General features: G+C 37.3%; 1 protein-coding gene across 4 annotated transcripts in view; it reads right to left on the bottom strand.

Annotated features, from left to right (window-relative positions):
- Positions 1-21,817, bottom strand: part of FAR1 (fatty acyl CoA reductase 1) — a 27,452-nt gene extending 5,635 nt beyond the window's left edge. Inside the window, exons 1-9 of one of the 4 annotated variants that reach the window (XM_009334489.1) lie at positions 21,627-21,817; positions 17,639-17,814; positions 14,764-14,943; positions 11,688-11,865; positions 10,565-10,609; positions 10,328-10,455; positions 9,794-9,861; positions 8,075-8,246; positions 1,001-1,130 (exon numbers count right to left, since the gene is read on the bottom strand). In XM_009334489.1, the coding sequence (XP_009332764.1) occupies positions 1,001-1,130; positions 8,075-8,246; positions 9,794-9,861; positions 10,328-10,455; positions 10,565-10,609; positions 11,688-11,865; positions 14,764-14,943; positions 17,639-17,814; positions 21,627-21,815 (1,266 nt within the window). In that variant the 5' untranslated portion in view covers positions 21,816-21,817. Of the gene's footprint in view, positions 1-1,000; positions 1,131-7,584; positions 7,757-8,074; positions 8,247-9,793; positions 9,862-10,327; positions 10,456-10,564; positions 10,610-11,687; positions 11,866-14,763; positions 14,944-17,638; positions 17,815-21,626 lie in introns of all 4 variants that reach the window. The other 3 variants (XM_009334490.1, XM_009334491.1, XM_009334492.1) reach the window with 3 other exon arrangements.
- Positions 21,818-22,018: the final 201 nt, after the last annotated feature.

Below are 22,018 nucleotides of genomic sequence, written 5' to 3'. Positions count from 1 at the left end.
AAACATATGGGGGGGGGGGGGTGGGGGACAACTCCTCCATTCCACTACAGCTTCACTATTGCACAAATATATTTTTAATAACTTTGAATTAATCCAGTAAGATCTGCATAACTTTTCCCAGCCATATGAGGGGCAGCGAGGTGGGAATCCAGCAGCACAGGCATACATGCAGGTAAAGAAGGTAGCTTCAGTCAATACTAGTCACCAGGGTGAACCAGCTAGCCACATCCAGGCATTTCTGTTAGTTTAAGATTGGTAAACATAGCGCAAAAACAGAGACTCACATAGATGGTCAACAACCACACACAGCGGGAAGACTAAGACTTTTCCTTTGAGCTCTTTCATTCACTCTTACTCAGACCCTGCACTCAAATTTTTGTTCTTCCTCAACAACCTTTGGGACTCTTCTGACATCCTGCTTCCATTACACTTTTCCCCCTGCATGGGGCAGTTTTAGTCACACAGCAAGAGTGTGCTTCAGAAAGTAGTGACAGAATTTACACTCACATTTCTTTTAATACACAGGCTCTCTGGCCAAAGCATGAAAAGGGTATATAAAAGTTGTTACTAGTTTAAAAACAAGCAAAAGAGTCCCTCAAAACTCACCTGCTGTTCCTCGGGAAAGAGACAGCAGTCAAGAAGTAAAGCCTTGTTTTATTCATGATATAGGTAACACCATTACAGCTTGGCCACTTGGTTGATATATGGGCAACACCAGACCACGTGATCAGGCCACTCCAAAGACAACCATCTTTTACATCAGGCTTCCTTCAAGGGGCTCCTGCCCTTCCTCCTCTCTGATCGTATCACTGATCTAGCTCATAACACAGCCCCGGCACAACTGAATGGATGTGACAGGAATCTCCAGCACTAAGTTAGTACTAGGGTTAGCTCTACATTACAGTAAGCAGCATTACCAGTTCATGTCCTTATTCAATCTTAAATCAATGAGCTTATATTTCATTTTCAGTCCCCATGCCCACATCACACAGCTACTTGCCTTTTTGTCTTGGGGGTTCAGCTGGTTCATTAGCATAGTCATATTTTCAGTATTCCAGATCCAAGAATTGCTTGTAAAGTATTCTATTAACATCATGGCCTTATGAAGACGTGTTATTGTTTTCATCATCCTACAGTCCAAGGCATGGAATGTACAAGTTTACAGTGGTAAAGATTAGTTCAAACAAGAAAAAACAGACAGTAAGATTGTAAATTTTTTCCCCTCCAACCCCACACCCCTATGTTAACATATCCCATCTTGCTCTGTACCCAAAGCATGTTATATTAGATCAACAGGATGTTTCTGCATATTATTAAAGTGGACTTTGGCTGTCCAATCTTTATATAGAATCAGAAATTATAGGACAGTCCTTTTTTCCTAATCCTACTTCCCAGTGCAATAGTAAGTTTCTTCCCCCCCCCCCAAAAAAAAAGATTGTAGTCTTGTCTTCTGTTGGTAACTCTTGTTTTAGGACACAAACACAGAACACTTTTCACTTCAGCATACTGGAATACCTAGCTGTACTGAACAATTTGACTTGATGAAAGAGTCAAATTGCACAGTGCAGAATATAGGCACATGACAACTTTAAGCAAGGGAGTAAGTTTCCCTAATCTTCCTGCACACTTGCAAGACCAGATCTCTGTAACAAAACAAAATTGGTTTATCATGGTCACTAAGAGATCAAGGCTTAAAGCCACCAGAAATATGGCTTAGCCCCTTAACCTTACTGTTACTGCAGCAAAGGGCAGGAAAATATTTAAGGGCACAGATAGATCATAGCAGATCCTACTAGTTAGGTGATCAGTTCTATGCTACTTCAAAATATGCAGAAATACCTTCCATCACCCCTTATTATGCAGAAGAAGCAGCTCTACCAAAACCATCACTTGGAGTACAGAGAAATTATAAGGATCAATTTGGGCAAGCTTCTATTTGATCAGACTATCTGAAGTGGACCCAAAAAATGCGAGTCATCCAGTCTCTCAGATGCAAAGTTCCAACATTTATGACAAGAAAATTGTTTCAAGTGTTACAGTGCTGGAGATGGTCACTCGATTTTCGTAAGTACTAACTAGTACCACACAACCTAATGCTATTAAATTCCTGCTTTGGGTGCTTGAGCCATTTCCATCTCGCAGAACTGCTTCCAATTTGATCCTTATAGCAGGATACACTGATTATTTTAAGCACAGGGGGCAAAGGGGAAGGGAAGGCAAAGAAAGCAGAACCCAGCACTAACAGGAAATGTCTTTCTGAAGGTAAGTTTTGTTCAATACAGTTCACAGAAGCAATAAGAGCCACCGATTTTTCTCTGAAAGCTGCCTTGATGCATTTGTACTTGTAGAAGGGATATAGCACATTGTCCTAAAAACTCTTCTAAAGAAAGTATTTTGCATCACATCAGTGTCCCCTACTGTCACTAATGGCTGGCATCTCAGTATCTAAGAGAATATCAAAATTGCCTCTTTCTTCTCATGAAATGGAGTAATACAAATTGCAGAGACCACTGAAAAAGCAGAGTATCTCTGAAGCACAAAAAGCACAAATATTTTTCCTTAAACACCATAGGAACTTATCTACAGAGTAAAATTCAGACCTGTATTCAAATTTTAGACCACCAGCTAATTTCATTAGTAGATATTTCTAGATGCTTTAAAACACCTGTTTATAGTTTCACCAGTTGGGCAAGGTGGCAACAGTGGGAGCTGAGTTGAACCAGAGTTCCACTGATTCAAAAATAATTAGGAATCTAGACTGTGCATCCATAACATACCCTGTGCTAACAAGACAGAACTGAACATTAAAAAAAGCATAATAGTTAAGTCAAGAAATTCAGAAAAGAACTCAAAACTTGGAAAGCAAAGATATCACTGGTCGGGTAAGCCAGAAGAGACCTCATAGCAAAATGGCCTGGACAAAAATAGTGCCAAACAGGACACGGTGGCCAAGTGCTTAGACTTTTTGCAGAGGTCTGTCCACTGACAGTCTTAAGATTATTTAACTTAGTTGATTTGCCCTGTTGTGCCTCCCCAGTTTGTGTTCTTATGCTAAGCTGGAAGAGCAGTTGAGTTTTAGTTAGAGTGCTTAGACTACTGCACTTGTGCCCCTGCAAAATACTAAATGGTGCAAATGAATATCTGATTAGACAAGTGTAGATTTTGAGCTTGTTACTGGCCACTGACATTGGTTTTCACTCTTTTCTATAAACAAAAACTAAACTAAATTTAAACTAATATAAAGACTAATCTCTGCTGGGAATCTTGCTGTCTCTGCTTATGGATATAGTTTTAAAGCATAGCTAAGCTGATTAAAAAAAAAATCAAGTGGCTAAAAAGAGTTGTTTACTTCAGCTACAGATTTTTTCCCCTCCCTCCAACTCAAACTGGATTTAGTGACTGGCCACAGAACCAGCTGATTCAATTCACCAGTGGAAAATCGTTTTTTTTCTTTGTAGGGTTAGTTTCTTGATCTATCAGCCAAAAGAATCAAATGTCTCCACATTCTCTCAACTGCTAGATCAATTACAAAGTTGGCAGAAGAGGACCAACTCTCTTGGTGACAGCTTGTTAGTTTGCACTAAATCAACATGAAACTACACTTTTTTTTTTTTTTTAAAGAAAAAGAAGTATGGTAACAGCCTCTCATATTCAGAGGTGTCAGCAATGAGTATCATTTAGTGGACACGTAGCTCTGGCAGACTAAGTTTTGTAAGTTCAATGGCACCATATTCCTCCTGCAAATGGGAATACACACACGACTCGAAAAAGAGCATGAATACACATAACAGAACTTTCTTTCTCAACCTGAAGTTTTGAAATATATACTCCACAGGTTGTTCCAGAGATAGCCATTGGATACAAGTCAAATATCAAAGCCATATATAACCAGTCAGTATAATATCAAGCATTGTATCACACCTTCTTGATAAGCTAAAGACAGAAAAAAAAAGCCAGACCTGCTGATCATCATGAAGAACGGAACACTAGCGGCAGTCAGCAAGTCAGTGTGACAGCATGCAAGACTTTCACCTAGATACTAAGTGGAATTTCGCCTCTACTAGGCTGTCCTTACTGCCATTAACACAAAATACATTACAACAGTTTGAGAAGCCCATCACAGGAATTAAAAGTTTTAAGCAATAGTTAATTCAATTATCTGTAAGTTAGGTGAGCATGTTTCTATACCAGACAATCAAAAGTGACCTGGCTTAAGGTTATGACTGCATTTTGAAGAAGTCTTACACACAACCTATTGTCTCCAGGCTAAAAACAGTTCTGATGCTAAATACAGACTGATCCTTCAGTGGATCTACAGGCTGCCAAACTGCAAGTCTCCACATAAGCATTAGAGGTAATTAATTTTTTTTTTTTTTAAAAGGATTCCTCTAAAATACATAAAACAAGCTTTCAGATTCGTCTTTGTTCAGATTTTCATTTGGCTGTAAATTTTGAAGCATAAGACATAGCACTGGAATGCTTATCTTTCCAGCAGCTCTGTGGTTCCTTTAAGTGCACAACTTAAAAGTGCTTCCAAGAGGGAAAACCATATTGATCTATTCAATAGAAGTATACTCTTTACTCAGTTACTGTCTTACAAACCAGAAATGTGAAAGGTGCTTCGTGTTAAGTTTTAAGCAGCTTTAAATTGAAATGATAGATATGAAATTATGTCCTTTACACCTCCCTACATACATCAACCACACCTTCTCTTCAGCTTTCTAAGAAGCAGTAACAGAAAATGAATTGCTGGAGAAATCCCTGAATTACAACTTTAAGTATTTCATGCTGCGTTCTGTTCTTCCAGAGTAATTGGAAAGATCTGCTGGGTGTGTGTTTTAAAGGCTTTAAGATTTCAATATACTGAATTGTTTTTAAATAACATATGGTTCTGTTGTGGTAAGCACTATGCAAAGTTACAAGAGAGAACTATGCCTTATATTAAAGTTAGACAATTAATAAGCTTTGCTACAAAACTAAGTATATATGGCAAGCTACTGACAACACTATCCTTAAACTTGGATGCTAAGGATTATCACCACTATTTACGTAACTGCACAATGCTATAACAGTCGTAAGTATTTAGTATAAAATACTAAATCTTCATTATGCCAATCCTTACTGTACATGTTCTTTCTATAAAATTTGGAAGAAATATTATATGCATTATTTCTTCCTTCCCTTTCCTTACTGTTAATATTATCAGAGAATTGCTAAATTCAAGAACCTTCAACTAGATGCAAAAACAGCAGAGATTTCCATCTCACTAAAAACATTGCTTCCACGAGTGAGGTGCAAAAGAATGATTTCATATTGCAGAGATTTCAACAGATAAGTTTAAAAAAAACCAACCCTGAACAGGAAGATTTTTTTGTTATTATGAACATAATCCTTTAGCTCTGAAAGGTCATAGGCCTGATCTATTTCTTCCACTTGTTAAAAATTTCTCATTCAGTTGCAGTACAATATCCTGACAGTATGACAACAGTGCAGTTAAACCTACACAGTAATTTCATTGCTTAGAGTTTTTCCTACATTGTACACAATAAAGTCCTCAGAAGTGTATTCAGACTCAGCACAGAGAGGGCAGGCCATCGACCATGTGAAGTCAAGTTAGCACAGTATTTGAATTTTCTTGTGCTGATTTTACTACATTTTTGCTATACTGCTCAAGTTTTTCTGCTAAATCACGTTGGAAAAGGTCACATTTTAGATTAAGCCAGCCCTTCTTCACTCCGAACAGCATTATATCGAGTTTAAGAATCTCCAACAATGTTTCCAAGACTTTAGAAGTTTCCTAGTACATGCCACCTGGTAATTAAAACCATTTTGTCAACTAGACAGAATGACCACAGCAACAGTAGTACATCCCTATACAATGACTGTCTCCCAGACATTGTAAGCCCATCAGTTAAAGCAGCTTTCAAAGTACTTTGAGCCAGAAGACTAAAAAAAAGTAGAAGAGTAAAGATCTGTCTCAAATTTCTCCTATTATTAAACAACACATGAAGCCCATTAGGATTTAACACTGCATGTCTTGCTTGCATCTATATATTTATTTGCTTCTACTGCTCCTATTGCAGGCTCCTATTTTTTAAATGCTTAAAAAAAAAAAAGCACTATATAATGAAAGCTATATTCCTGTGAGTGGGCTGGGTATCAAACACTTTTCTTTCAAGTGCATTTGAGTAACCTTAATGACTGAACAATACCTCTTAATGACTGAACAATAGCTTGTTTTAGATCAATCTTCCATCCCTCCTCCAAACTGGAAATCTTGTGCATGATAGGAAACTCACCCACCCACTGTTATATTAAACTAATTAGGAATACTCGTATCAGTAATACTTGACAGGCTAGAAAATACATATTTAACGTCACCAATTGTACTAATACTGATTAAAGTTCTAAATTCCATCTTTGGACATCAAGTAAGAACTCCAGGAAGAGCAAAAACAAGATTCAACATTCCCAGTGTTACAATATAAAACTGCTAAGAGTGTTCTAAACAACATGATTATTCACAGCCTTGTTTTACTCCCACTGATCAAATACTTAAAAAACTAGACGCCTTTTAAAGACTGACAGTGTTCTGGCAGTACTACTTCCTAACCATTTGAAAGACAGTAGGTTGGCATTTATAGTATAACTATTTTTAGAGAGCGGTGAAGTCTTCACATCTGTCAGGGAATTTCTATCTATTTTTATTAATAATAACTTAAAATTGCAAAAGAACCTAAAAGGTAGGAACTTGTACGTTCAATACCTTCTTTTGATCTGAAGAGCTTACATCTTTTTAATGTGGGAAGATTACTATACAGGCACAGCCTCCTGCCACTACTGTTGCTGTGAGTATTACACTATCGAGTAGGCTTGGAACAACAGAACCCAAGGCAGTTTAGAAGTTTTCTCCTACAAACCACTTACATGGCTTCCTTCTACTGATCCAGTGCCAAGTCTGTTACATTAACTTTTCCCCTCCTTGTAAGACAGACCTAGACTACAGGACAATGAATGAATACTCACTTGTGTTAATAGTGGAGATTTTATAGAGTCTGAAGACAAATACTTTTGAAAACATAACATATATGCAGTGAGTTAAATTCATATGGCTTGGCAAATCTGAAACAAATTGAAGTGACATCGTATATTCCTTCCACTTAATAGTTTAGCCTATTTAGCAGAGCTATGCCATTTTCACCACATAAGAAGTTAGCCAGATACTAGTGTAAGTATTATAAACTGAATGGAATGTTGAGATGATACAAACCAACATACCAGATCAAGTTGTATCATCTACAGGAATAACCCGCAATTATTAACTGTCTCCCATTCCATTTTCAGTTTATAATAGCAACAACAATCTTAATGCAAGCCACTTCCTGGAGTTTAATGACTGACTAGGATTCTGATCCGAGACATATCTTGGACAACATTGTTGAGCCAGTCATTAATCTCTTAGAAATGCCACCACTGGATTGTTATTGCTGATAGTTAGTAAATCTAGGTAGTGCCCATGCCACGTCTTCTTCAAAAGTCTCCACCACCTTACCAGCAAGGTATTTTTAGCCCTGTCCTTCTTACCATGGTTTATGACCTGTCAATCTGAGCAAAAGATCGTGCAAAAATGCAGGCATTGTATGGCTGACTGCAGTCCAATATTGACACAAGAGAGGGTTGGATTGTAAACTAAAGTCAGGGTGCCTTACTGCACCTTCTAATGGATTTATCTTGAAATTCAAATTAACGTGGTGTCCTGTAGGAAAAAATAAGGATCAACATATTTTGAATATTTATTATCCAAGAACAAATATCACTTGCTAGATCTTGTAATTCTGTTTACCTTGACTACTCAAACCCCTAAACTACCCAACAAAAACATCCTCATTTTTGCTAGAAAGTTCAAAGTCACTTTGAATTCAAGGACCTGTTCTCAGGAAAAAAAGGCTGAGTTTTAGTCACAAAGCATTCAGGGGAAGAAAAAGTTAAAAAAATAATAAATATACATCATACTGTAAGCATAGCTTTGTTTAAAAGTCAGAGGAACAGACAAGACAGAGCTAGTCACCGTTACCTTGGGCTTCTTCCAGTAATCCTGAGGTAGATATCATATAGGAATGCTGGGGCCTTATGGCTTACAGCAATCCAGTAGTGATATAAAAGGTGATTGGAAGTTAGATTTACATTGGGCCGTCTGAAGGCCTGTTCGAGAGGATTCCTCTTGAAAGTAGAAATTACATGATATTCTGAGAAAGAAAAGTTGCGTAACAGCTTTGATAATAACCATGTATAAATTTAATGGTTTTCAAAGTACATTACAGTGTACAATATTTACTTCAGTATGTTATTTAAATAGCCACCCTAACTCATCTACAATCCACAGAAAATAGGAGTCATAAGCTTTTAACCTAGAATACTGTTAAACTGGTTCTTATTATAACCAAGAGATCTTTTATGCCTTCATCTTCAGTATCGTATTTTATTGTAGCTTCTCTCTTTCTGTTCCTCTTCCCTACCTTAGAAGTTGTTGATTTCAAAAATTCACAGCAATTTCAGTTTATATAGCATGTAAAGCTATTTAAATAGTCATCTATATTTCATGAAGAAGGCTATTCTAATCTCTTGCGTTAAAAACGGACTGAGGACTTTGCAAGCATCTGAAGTGCATTTCAAATGACATTTTTAAACAACTTATCCATATTTAAGCATTAAGAAAAAAGCAATTAGGATGGGACTCCATAAGAAACTCCTGCTGACACCTGAAAATATTCAACATATATGCAGGATCAGTGTCTTAAAAAGTTACATTGAAATTCACCTCATCTTTGTATTATCTCTTGTAACTTTATGCTGTTGTTATAGACAGTGTTTAAATACCCTGATTCAAATTCAGATATAAATGAAGTCAGCATTTTCCAAGTTTGGCTGAAGCAATAAGGCTTATAAATACAGATATATATAAAATGGGCAAAAGCAAGTAAAAAGCACGAAGAAAGCATTCAATAGAAATAAAATAGATTTAAGTATTTAAGTTAACTGAAAGAAAAAATGATCTGAGCTTAAGAACTCTATTTCTAAAAAACTGAAAGCTAATGAACAGCTTTACCATGCCAGTCAGCTTGTATTGCTATTTATAACAAAAACTATTCCAAAGCTTTTGGCACGTCAGTTATACTCTAGTCAGGATATCTAAGAGTTGAAAATAGGTGGCCATACTTTCTTAAAGATTACTTTTCCCTGTACATGAATAGTTGAAGTCTCATGTAGCTATCTGAAGATTAAAAAAGCCGCCTCAACAAACGATTAACTTGAGCCAAACAAAGAGCTACACAAGTGCAAAACTATTATCATACCTCTCAATTATGCAGATATACAAAACATCTAGTTGTGGGTTGTTTATCCGTATGTATTTAGTAAAGTTGGCATTAAACCCCACATCACTACTGCTCCTCTGAGCAATGCTTTTCTCTGCACACTACCCACACTTTGAAGATTAGGCCATGGCAGCATCAAAACAGAAAGATCCGTTCTCCCATAGTTTAAGTTATAATGGAATAAAAAAACTCCCAAGAACAAAATGAAACAGTGATAAAACAGTGATAATGCTACAAGGGGAGAGAATTAACAATGGAAGATAATGAAAAAGCACAATACACTGCAAAATTGAGAGGTATGGCTATCATACTAGTTTCAACAGTAAAAGTGCAATATGACTTACGGATTATAGCCTGTGCTTTTATTATGTGACCTTATTTTTCTATTAAAGCTTATGAAAAAAAGAAACATGTCATACCAACTTCACCCCAGTGGAAAGGATTGGTGCCACCTGTTGTACAGTTATACACCATGACATTTCTTGGTCTGGGGGAAAAAGACAAAAGAGCAAGTTAGAAGACAAACAACCTTCTAAAAAGACAGACAAAAGACATACCCAGAGTTATCCTTTCCCTCAACAGCATCATTTACAAAAAGCAGAAAGCATCAGTCCTATGTTAGATTTTTTGCTTTCTCTATCATCTTCCAGTATTTTTCTCCTTTAACTACCATATGTCTTTTCTTTCAGAGAAGGTGTCACCTACATTACTGTAGATTGTATTGATTACAACAAGGCCCAGGAAAGAATTTTAAGGCATAGCTTGTACAACAGTATCAGTAGATGATGTCTTCCTCTTTGGCATAAGGAAGTTACACTTTGAGGGATTAATGCTGTTAGAACCTTAGATTCCTTTGTCCTGGGAGAATAGCAGGGCACTGATTAGAAACTCAATAGAAGACTGATTTATTAATACATAGTATCATTTCAAAATACTTGGTACTCTATTGTCACCTGTTATACCTATTAACTCCAGAATACCAGGCTGCAGCCAGTGTCGTATTGACAACAACATCTACTGGAACAAGATCTGCTACTGCACTGTTGGAAGCTCTCATTGTTCGAAGAATTCCTTTTCCTGCCTTAAAGAACAAAACAACAACAAAGAGACAGAAGACTCACCAGTAAAACATATGAAGCTTTGTTGCCTTCCAAAAGGAGGAAAAAAATTTAAGTATATTCGTTACTTACAGCAATGAAGAGACCACTAGGTCCATTGAAGTTATCAATCCATCCCTATTATGAACAGGGGGGAGGGAAAGGATTCGGTTAGAGTATACTTAAGTCAGCAGTTTCAAGTGAAAATTTGACAAGTTTCTACACGTGGAAGGGGTGGAGGGAAAAGAGAATAAAGAGGAGCAAGATATTAATTTCCATGTCTCTAAATGAAGTTCTTCCATAGCAAAATCTGGTGATGTAACAAGTTGCTATGACTCAGATGAGATCTACCCATAGATTCACTGGTCCTTCAAAGTGAGATGCTAGCTTGTTTATTTCTTATTGAATAAACTGCAGGGTGTTGTCTGTATAATTATGTCTATGTTGAAAGTATTCAAGTTTACAAGTATTTGTAGGCTAGCTTCTAGCAACTCAGAAAACAGAGAAGCAGTTTTGCTATCGATTATTAGTTTTTTCGTTTTTCAAACAGAAGACATTCTTGCTCATCTTTAATGACAGCATTTAGACACTATATACTTATTGGTCTGACATGTACATTGTACACACTCAAAAAGGCATGCAAAGTTAATTATATGGATTTTAAGGGCTTGAGACATTCAGTCTTGAACTGGAGAAGGTATTCCAACACTAATCTCCCATATAGGAGGAAGCATATAGTACATATGCCATATATCAATATAGCATACGGTACATAGAACTTATGCCATCCCCTGCAAAGCTTACAGGGTTTGACTACAAGAAGCAGAGCCAAAACATTTTAATGTCCTGCAGTCCCCAGTTTTCCTAGTCATCCTTTGCCGGTACGGACATACCAAAGCATCTTGAAGAGGGAAAAACAGATGAAGATACACAGAATCATGGAGTAAAAAGCTGACCATTTATTTAGTGTGTGAAATAGTATATCCCATTGTGATAGAAGTGTATTGTTCTATGATTGAAGTAATTTACCCCTAAGTTTTCCACGTAAGAATACCATATTTGGCAGCTTTTGTATCAGAGTTGTTATCCAGAAGCAACCAAGCCACAACTTCATAGTCTAAAAGATTTTCCTCTACAAAGGTGACTAGATAAACAGGCTGACAGTACGTACTACAGTTTACAGGCAAGATGGTCAGGTGAAAACTCAATGACTTACAGGAAAAGGCTCCTTCCAGCTAGCACCAACAATAGATGGCCTTATAATGGCTGTGTTTAATTTTGCACCTTCTTGTTGTACTACATATTCGGCTAAGGCTTTTGTGTATATGTAAGTATTAGGTCTGTCGCCTATCAGTTTAGGAGTAATATCTTTCACTAGGCCATCATCCATCCACCTAAAGAAACAAAATAAGAGGCAAGCGTAAATTACCACATGCTGCTTCACTGGGGGTGGGGGGGACGGGGTCGAAAGCAGTATGTAAAAAGGATAACCAGATAAATCAAAAATACTTTAGAAAGTAAAATTAAAATCCAATCTCTTCTTCAAAAACACCACCCAAGGCAAAAAAAACCCCAAACCCTCAACCAAAAAAACACACTGAAGCCATCAAAGCATTACCATTCCCCTAGAAGCTACATAAGCACAGAGGAACAAGAAATTCTGTGAAGAAATTTAGGCAATAATTAAAAACTCAGTTCTGTATTTCATGTTTCTACAACTACCCCAGTATCTAACACTAAACTAGTACACTTTAAGTCTCAGCTTGATTTTCAGAATTTAACACCAACTCCCACTGAAGTTAGCATGTCACATACTTCTTTCTACTTTAAACAGCTGGAAGTTGTAAAATATTTCCATAAGCATTTGCATATCAAACAATAAGTGTCTGCTGACAGCTTATACTGCGCTTAACTTTAAAGCCACATAGCCTCCTAAAATACTGTTCATCAAAATATAAGAGTTAGGGGTTTTTTTTCTTATTTAAACTGAAGGCCAATCCCAGAGGCCAGAAAAATCAAGTTTAATAGAGCCTGTCTATTACTCATTTTGATTATATACCACCATTTAAATTAAGGTATCAAACGCATATATAGAACCCTTCTGAAAAGGGATCTTAAGGAAGAATGTAATATTTGAGATCCTACAGCAGCAGTATAGTTAGGCTGGTTTGTTTAAGGACATTACTACCAACTTACAGAAGACTGTTTATACTAACTTCATGCTCATTTTGTTTCAGATTAAACCATTAAAACCTAAACATTTGAAAGTAAATGCCAAGAACAAAAAAAAAAAATCTTTCACCAGAACATGTACCCAGTTCCAAGAGTGTTTTGGAACTATTTCATATGGTGTACTGGTAGAAAGTAAGTACATTTATGAACTTTGTTAAATATCAAATCTTTTTTTTTTCTTTTGTTGTTAAAGTTACCATGAATTTTTTTTTGTCCTTTAAAGAAAAAGGGATAAAGACTGAAATGAAAACAAGTTTCTCAGTAAAAGAAAGAAGGGTTGCACGTTCAGTGTCCACTGAAAGACGTGTATCACTATTTACTTTTTTGCCCAAGTAAATAATTTATTATACACCAACTATAGAGCAAGTAGTACATTCCTTTACAATAATCCCAATTCTATCAACTAAGTTCTCAAACATGAAGTACAGACACAGCAAGTTAGTCTTTGGGACACAGGCACACTGCTCCTCAGTTAGCATTAAGTGACCTAGGAAGTGATGCCACTGGAAAAGAGTCCCAGCTGTATTACAAGCATCACCTAAACCTTTGTGGTGTTAAGCAATCCCACACCTCTGAGGCAAGCTGGGTCACCATGTTTCTCCCCTTAATTTAGTTAAGTATTTCAATTTCATCTCACTTCCCAATTCATTCAGCAGTTTGTATTTAAAATTGTAATAACCTTCATAGCACACAAGCACAACAGAGGTGTGCCTCTTGAACTATTGCTACTTTGGTGTTCTCCACTTCAAAACAGGACTTGGATTTTATTTGCCTCAGCCACCCAACATCTTAGCCACATAAACAGAATTTAGCCATCATTGTTATTCTTATTCCCCAATGTTCTGTTACAATCAAAGCTGACATGCATCAGACTGCCTTCATGATATGAACTGGGGTGGGAAGAGGGGTAGAAAAGCCCAGAAAGGGACACAAATCTGTTTCTATGTGTCTCAGTCAGCTGTTGGCTAGAGAGATCATCCTTGTGTAAGTTTACAAAAGCCTCCCCTCATTGCCATGAGTTCTAAAATACAGACAGCTGTCCAAGCCCAAAGCAAGCAGTTTAAGTTATATTTATCCTGCTTTTGTAAAGAAAAGATAGAAAAAATATGCCTATTTCAGAATATCTCATTTTAAAGTGTATTTAAAGTCAACATTATAAAAACAGGTTGGTTCAATGTGCATTCTAGGTAGCAGCTCATTTGTTTTTAATGTTAGTGCTTTTCCATCTATCATAACAAGTTAAAGAAGATATTTTACTTTTTAATTAGTTATTTTTAGTTTCATACTTCTCTTACAAGGGGTGATATTTTGTATGACAGGGAAGAAGGGAGAGACTGATTTAGAGACAAGATTATTCCTTTATTACATTACACTTGAGTTATCCCGTATTTGCCGCCTGTTTCAGTTAGGGTTTGACAGCTAGCAAATAAGACCTCAGGACAGCTAATATACACAGAAAATAAAATATAGAATGAGTAACTTTCCTCCCCCAGTAATGCCCAATTCAAGACTAAAAAGCTACAGAAACAGATTTTTAGTGTTTGCGCTCTCTGAATACCTAACGGAACTACTTCTACAGTTGTGTTTCTGAGCAGTTAAATAATATTATTTCAGTATCTCAGACTGATCTTGCCATGGCATTTAGGTGGATGTAGTAGAGGCTGCTGTTGAAGGGGACTGTCTTGTTTTTATCCCTTCCCTTCACAATGCCGATGCTAGCGTACTTGTAACAGCACAGCTTTTTTGTTTCTAATAGCTCCTGATTCAGCTCATCATACAGCTGAAAAACTGCCACTCTCAGCACATAGGAGGCATCATGAATAGATATGAGCATCCCCCTCCTTCAGTACTACTCCACGCCTAGCTCAGCTGAAAGTAACCATAAAACCTCAGCCCATCTCCTTTACCGAAAAGGGAAGTATCAGCCATGCTGCCAGACTTACAGGACAGCGTAAGCTAATTTCTTCATCTTTCAGGTTCCTAACCTTTTTTGGTACTTCATTACTAGGAAGCAAGTGGTTACAGACTACTGAAGTAGCTTCATAAAACATAACACGTACTCAAGAGAATCTATGAGTTTCCTGGGATCAACAGGAGGTGGATAAACTATTTCCTCAATCTGTTTTCGATTGCAATATGCATAGGCAGTCGAAACATGCATGAACACTTCCAAATTCTTCATTCGCTGTGCCAAGAAGAGGAGCTGTTGTGTGGCAGTCACGTTTAACTGAACAGCATCTCTGTTGATTAAACAGAAATCTGATTAGCAGAAAGCAAGACAAAAAACAAGCAAAAAGAAATAACTAGTCAATTCACTTCTAAATGCCTCAGTGATGGGTATATAAAGTATTCCGAAACACCCCACCCTCCTCAGAAAAGGATCATAGACAATGTCCTAACTTTCTGCTTAGAACAATATGCTGCAGTCTTAATCTAGAACATCTCCCAATGTTCAGGATAATTTTCCTAAGTTTTACCCTGTTCTTACTGTCATCCTCATGCTCCATTACTAGAGTGGGAAAGTCAGCATACCTTTGATCTCCTTAAGCTAAATCCCAATCCTACATTTTTAATAAAATATTAATAAAATAATGCAACACAACACCTAGCTGCCACATGAGATGCATGTCAGTTTTAACAGCATGCATTTAACTTCAAGTTGAGTTAGGTCAACAACTCAGAAGGAAGGCTCAGAGGGCTAGTAAGTTGGAGACTAGCACCTTCTTGTAGGATAGCACAAGGCTCAATAGCACAACAGTATTACAGGAAGGGAGGGGAAAAAAAAAAAAGGAAAACCACCAAGAACCACACTTTCATCCTCCAACTTCACTGCTTCTCATTAAAACAGAGTCCTTAAGGACACTGTAGGAGAGTACGTATATCTCTACAATTCCCACCAGAACACAGCTTACTGACCAACTACTATGATTATTTTATACAATTCAGTTATTCTCTCTAGTCTATAAAACTTACCATGGGCACTAGTCTTCTTGTACACCATGTACTAAGTCAATTAAGTTTCAAGAATACAGCTGAATAAAGCTTTATCAAAGTCTTTGCAATAAAGTATTAAATTAACAAAAAAAACCCCTTGGTCCCCCCCCAAATATGCACCAAGTTTAAGACTGCTTTATCACACATTATTACTGAAGCACTGGGGGGACAGGAGAGGGGGGACCACTATCCCAAAGCAATTAACATCAATGGAAAGTGTTACTTCTCAGTAAGTTACTTTTTTTTTAGATAAGAGTATTATTCTCAGTCTTCACTGCCTCTTTCAAGAAGTCAAAGGAAGGAGTTCATAATCAGAGCTGTATGCACCATTTTAAGATACAGAAGTATACAGCAAATACAAATTAGGAAAAGTTCCAAAATAAGCCCAGAGTATTTTGCTTTCTTGACTTTACTCCTACCACTGGCCCCAAGCCAAACATTTTTAACTTTACACTAGTTATTCCTGTTAAATATCTGATGAAGGCTGCTCTAGGTGGTCTTCAGATTTGTAAGGTTCTTCCAACCATTCCAGCATATCTGTTAGGAAAGAGTTGAGGCCAGAGCACCTAAGAAATGCTCGCATTTTCTATTTTGCTAAACAACATACTGGGCCCGCCAAGAAAGCGGAAACTGCCAGAGGCTTTTTGTACCAGGACCCAACTCCACCAGCCTTGCAAACTGTTTTGAAGTCCCTCTGGGCTTTTGTCAGTTCTTTAACATCTCAAGACCATGAAACAGTGATAAACATGGGCTACCTTATGACATTTCTGCATACAGTATAGCATTCTTAGAGAGGTAGTGCCAATCTTTGTAACAACTCAAAGAAAACCTGAGTTGAGAAGTGGTTTATCTCAAAGTTGCTTTACTTCACCTCACTTCCCCCCCCCCCCCAAAAAAAAAAAGATGAGATATTCCTCAAAGTCATTTACCCAAATTGGATATTTATTCAAGTGTTTCAACACTAAATCAAGTCATTGTTTTTGCTAAAAGGCAAATACAATCTTTTCTTGCTTCTGGTACTCCTTTCTCTAGTATTTCCTCAACAAATTTTCTGTACAACATGAAGTTTAACTTTTAGTTTTCACTTTTCTCCCTATGCATCTACTTCTCCCTACTCCCTCCAATGCAAACCTCTATTCTTCCTAATGAAGGACTTTCTGAAGACACAGAGAAAGCTGAGCAGTATTTAATCTCCTATTTGTTCATCAGGTAGACAGGAAGCGCTAGAACTTTCCCCACATAACTTTTTGGCAAAACTGTATCCTCTGAAAACGTGCGTTCCCCTTCTAACAAGGAAGGCTAAAGGAATAGTTTGTGTTCCCTTTCACACACTAGGAAAAAAGCTCTAACATTACTAGTGAGCACAGTACATATAGCTACCGCTTACTCATACCCTTTCTACTCATCCCAGAGATCAGAGCAACACATGATGCTAGGAAGACTTGGAATAGCAACGTGCTCCCTAGTCTCTTCAACAGTTTCCCTTCAAAGAGACTTTGAAATTCAGGCACAGGAATTTAGTTAAAAACAAAACAAAAAACCCAAAACAAACAAAACCTGAGGGGCCTATAACAAAAGTACAAAAATAATTTCGTTTCTAAGCACTAATAATGGATTTGTCTTTTTGCCTAAAGCTTTAAAAAGACATGAACTTTTCCATGTTGAATAGTGTAATTCTAACCTCTGGCAAAGCAGGTTTAAATAACATGCCTCCATCTTTCTAAGAAGAGCAAATGAAAACCCAACAGCTTGAGAAAAGGTAATAATCTTTTCCCTCAAACTTAAGGGGCATCATGAAATTGACCAAGTACACAAACATCACAGTACGTGAAGTAGCCTGACAGGCTGAATATTTGCAAGATTGTACAGACACCTGATTTACCCCCTCCCTTTGAGTACCATTGGTTTACCAGACCAGAGTATACAGAATTTTAGACTTACCTTAGTGTTTCATTGAATCTGACTGTAGCAGCACAATGAAATATAATATTAATGCATTCTATAAGTTCTTCCTTGATTGGTTCACTAAGGTCCAGTTCAGGCTGTGTAAGTTCACTCGTAATTACTATTATTTTTGCTCTGAAGTTTGGCTGCTCGTCTCTCAACCTGTCGAAGAGCTGTCAAAAAAACAGAACTAAAAATTCAAACTAATAGCCAGTGAAGATAAAAGATACATTTCATGTAAGCGAAGAAAAAACCCACATTTTCTGCCTATACAGAGTTATACTGATGATCTTGAGAAGGAGGTAAGTTAGAAAAGTGTGTTAGGAATAGTACAACAACATTTTACTGACCTCCCATCAACATATTCAGCAATGACGCTGTGTACACTTTATCCCATAGAGTGAAAGCAGTATTGCATGTGTTGTATAGAAGGTAGTAAGACTTCAATTTGCACTTAGTTTTTTTTTTTTTTTAATACTCATCCCTATCAGTACGAGAAGAAGGAATAGTGTCTATTAGACACCAGGACTCAAAGAAATTTTAAGTAGCAGTCTAAATACTGTCATCTCCTTTCTTTTAACAGAAGGGAAAAGTCTGCCCACTTCCCAAGTTTGATAATAACTATTCAAGTTCTTGCAGACTTGCACGAGTCATGCTGTTTTTTAGGTTTAGAAAGCTTTCATCAAGCTTTAAAAGTTTCCAGTGATTCAAGAAATGCTATCCTGGAATTATGCCACTTTTGGGGAACTTCCAGATTAAAAAAGTGTTTCTCTGGCTAGTTAAAAGAAAAAGGCAGGGTTAAAGGCTATGTACATCTGATTGAGTCTTATCAAATTGGTATTCAACTATTCTCACTGAAAAAATCTCACCCATATTATATTCCTTCATATATTCTCCTCATAATTAACTGGATTCTAACCATGTGGCTTAATACACACAGATAAAAATTCTTGCCTCATCTTACAGTCATTAGTATGCAAGTTTTCCTGAGCAAAATAGTACTGTGGGAATAAAACACACTTGAAAGTTTCACCAGAGCAGACCCCTCTTCTTAATTGTACAGGGGCAAATATCTTAGCAACTGCTTCAACACAAGTCAATGAAAATGTATTAAAATCACAGCAGTACTTTTCCCCCCCCCTAAGCATGCAGTTATACTGAATGCATATAGTAAAACACATTTTCTTACAGAATGAAGTCAATTCATTTTCAGCTATAAATTAAGTCACCTAAAGGTACAGTTTCATGACTCTTAAGGCACTATAAGTTTGTACTGCTTCCAAACAGATTGGTCCCTCTCAACTTCTTCATTTCCATGTAGTTTCTCCTGCACTCGCAATAGCAAGTAGCCCAGTGGCTGCGTGAGCGTACAAGCTTGCTGGTCCAGCTGAAAAAAACAGGGTTTTGTAGCTATTTTTTCAGCTCAACTGTAAGCTAATGCAGCTCACTGCGTGGCCACCTAAAGTAGTAGCGGTAATGCTATAGTGAGAATATGGGACATCTCCAGTGATAGAGGTCTTGAACTGATCTCCCAAACATGAAGCTTCCCCTTAAAGGGCAAAGCTGCCAAGACAGCATTTAAAGCCTCTGCAATTCTTAGTTCACATGGTACAGTGAACAGTGCTTACCTAAGGGCAGGAAGCCTTTTGTCATTTCGAAAATGAACCTGCTATGTTTTCAGTTGGAATGATGGTACCTGCCTCCAGGGAAGTGAAGTAACTACCTTTAATCATATTAATGTGTGGTATGCATTATAATAGAAAAGCAGTCCCATGGATAAGCACTTAAAGAACCGGTTTGGTACTTTTAGTTTGTATGTTATATCTGTTCTGCCCCTTTTCACCTCCATAGCCATACATTATTCCTACATACCTCGTACAAGCACTGATACCAGTACAGTGAGGAACAAAAACAAACACCTAGAGCACACGCAATACATATGGCAAATTAACAGAGGAATTATATACCTGAAGTCCAAAGGAAGTAGAAACCTCAACATTTTTTGGCTATTTGCAGCTCAGTTTATTTTAATTATCACATTCACCCATTTAGATTTTCAACTCTTCAAGAAACAGAATGTCCAAGCATCTGTAGAACACTTAATGAGCCCATCCAAACTGTGAAAAATTACTGGCAGGGCTCTTACAACTGGACAACTTAAGACAACATATCCTATGAAAAGTGTTCATAGTCTTTTGGAAGAATCTTGATTACATTAGTGCCGGTTAAACAATACACTTTCAATCTAATTTGTCTCACCATGCGATGAAGACAGAACAAATATCTGACCCTACCTACATGTCTGCATAGATGTGCAACACCATCTCTTTATGCTCTCACTCTGGGGACTAAGATGTAGGACTACCTCAAGCAGTAGTCCTGCTTACCAGAACTTCTGTTGTGAACCTGTTCCAGCAATAAGTATTCACCGAGACTCATAAAAACATCAGATCATACCAACTCCTGCTGAGAAAACAGACTACAAGCAGAAGATTTGGACTCAAATTTAAACACCTTTTACAACACAAGTTTCCCAAAAGCTATGCTGAGGCTTAAGTCTTACTGAAGTTTAAGTCAGCCCACACTACTGCTACTCTCCCCCTGCCCGAATATTCTCCACTTTTTATTTGGGTAATAGTGTATACAAAAAAGGGGTTGAGAAACTTTTCCTTTTTCATCTCAGAGTTTGGTCGGGAGATCTTTTCCTTGTTTCAGGGAGTGACAAACTGAGGGTTTTATGTAGAAATAATTTGTGACTTGATTTTAAGACAGAACCCCACTGTAACTCATTCTGCTGCATTCTATGACATTGCACAGGACTGCAAGCAGATGCTTTTGAGCAATGAGCTAGAGTTTTGACATGGTTACAGAAAATAATTTACTAGGCGCACACAGCCATCCTCACATCTGCTGTAATCTTAACTAGTCAGAGTCATAGAAATTCATTGCCTTACTTTAAACAACTTACCTCTCCTAGCCTAAACACGTTCATACTTTCTTATTGATTCCCTTTAAGCACCTTCTAACCACACATTTGGTAGAGACTACATTGCATTTCAACATATTTCCTAAGCCTGAAAAGTTAAACTGCCAACTCCCATATCCCATAGAGAAAGACCTGGATAGAAATAAACTCTGCTTTAGCAAAGTTCATACTAAGCATCTGTCCCCTTCCTGTTCATCCTTCTCATCATAAACGGGATACTCTGTATTACAGAGTGGGCAACACCAATGGATGGTTCTGCATGTAGTAAGAATGCCCAGCTTAGCTCACCAGAATATTAAGGTAAGGAGTCTTTTCAGGAGGAAAGTATCCCACCCAGCATGCACAGATAGTCTTTTAGATAAACACTTTAATACTTCCACAGCACAGAATTTCAGTGCCTTTCCTTTGTTGTCACAGGTTTATACTAATCTGTATGACTAACAGAAATCCATAATAGAATCTATTAAGACAAACATTTCTGTTCTGTTTACAAACATAAGCTATTTAAACAACCTGTTAGATCACATGTTCTTGCTTACTGGTAGATCCAATAGAGCAATCAAGAAAAAGGAAGTACTAAGCCTCATCTCACAGAAAAGAAAATAAGGCACAAGGAGAAGAAGTGACTTGCTTGAGATCTAAAGAAGGTACTCAATCCCATCTTACAACTCCCCATCCACACCGCCTCTTGCGCCTGATTATACATTCTCTTAACAAGCTTTAACTCAGGTGTTTTACTTCTCAGTTCTGCATTACAGCTGAACATCCTCCTCCTGAATTAAATACAGGATAATTTTCCACTACTGGCTTTGCTAGAGACTAACAGCTTGAAAACCAGCCATAGAAGCACTGCCAGGTCTTGGATTTTATATTTCTGTTAGAACGAAAAACATTTAAACAACAATAATTTGCTTTAGACAAACCAAAGTTGTTTTCAAAATGAAATGGGAACATTATAGGGAAGGACAGAGATGTACTTTGTGAGCATATGACACATACCTTGCAGCTGGTAATTTCTTCTACTCGTGCTTCAGGTGCCTGCCCTGCTTTGTGTCTTACCAATACATACACTGCTTTCACTTTAGGACAAGATCTGAGCAGCTTTTCCAGAAGCACTTTTCCCATGAAGCCTGTGGCTCCTGTCAGGAGGACATTCTTTCCTTCATAGTATTCAGGGATGGAAACCATTATGACCTTAACAAAAGTTAAAGACAAAAGTATATTAAAGGACTTCCAGGAGTTCAGATTTGCAGAAGATATAAACGGCACAGATGCAGACATTCAACCTCATACCTGAAAGAAATGCTTAACGGCCATTTTTTTAATCCAAAACAGCCACTTTTTTTTTTTTTTACCTATAACCAGTATTTAAAGATGTCTTTTTTTCCACC

Source organism: Pygoscelis adeliae, unplaced genomic scaffold (assembly GCF_000699105.1).
Source record: "Pygoscelis adeliae isolate BGI_AS28 unplaced genomic scaffold, ASM69910v1 Scaffold171, whole genome shotgun sequence".
NCBI lineage: Eukaryota > Metazoa > Chordata > Aves > Sphenisciformes > Spheniscidae > Pygoscelis > Pygoscelis adeliae.
This window is presented reverse-complemented; position numbering and strand designations above follow the sequence as displayed.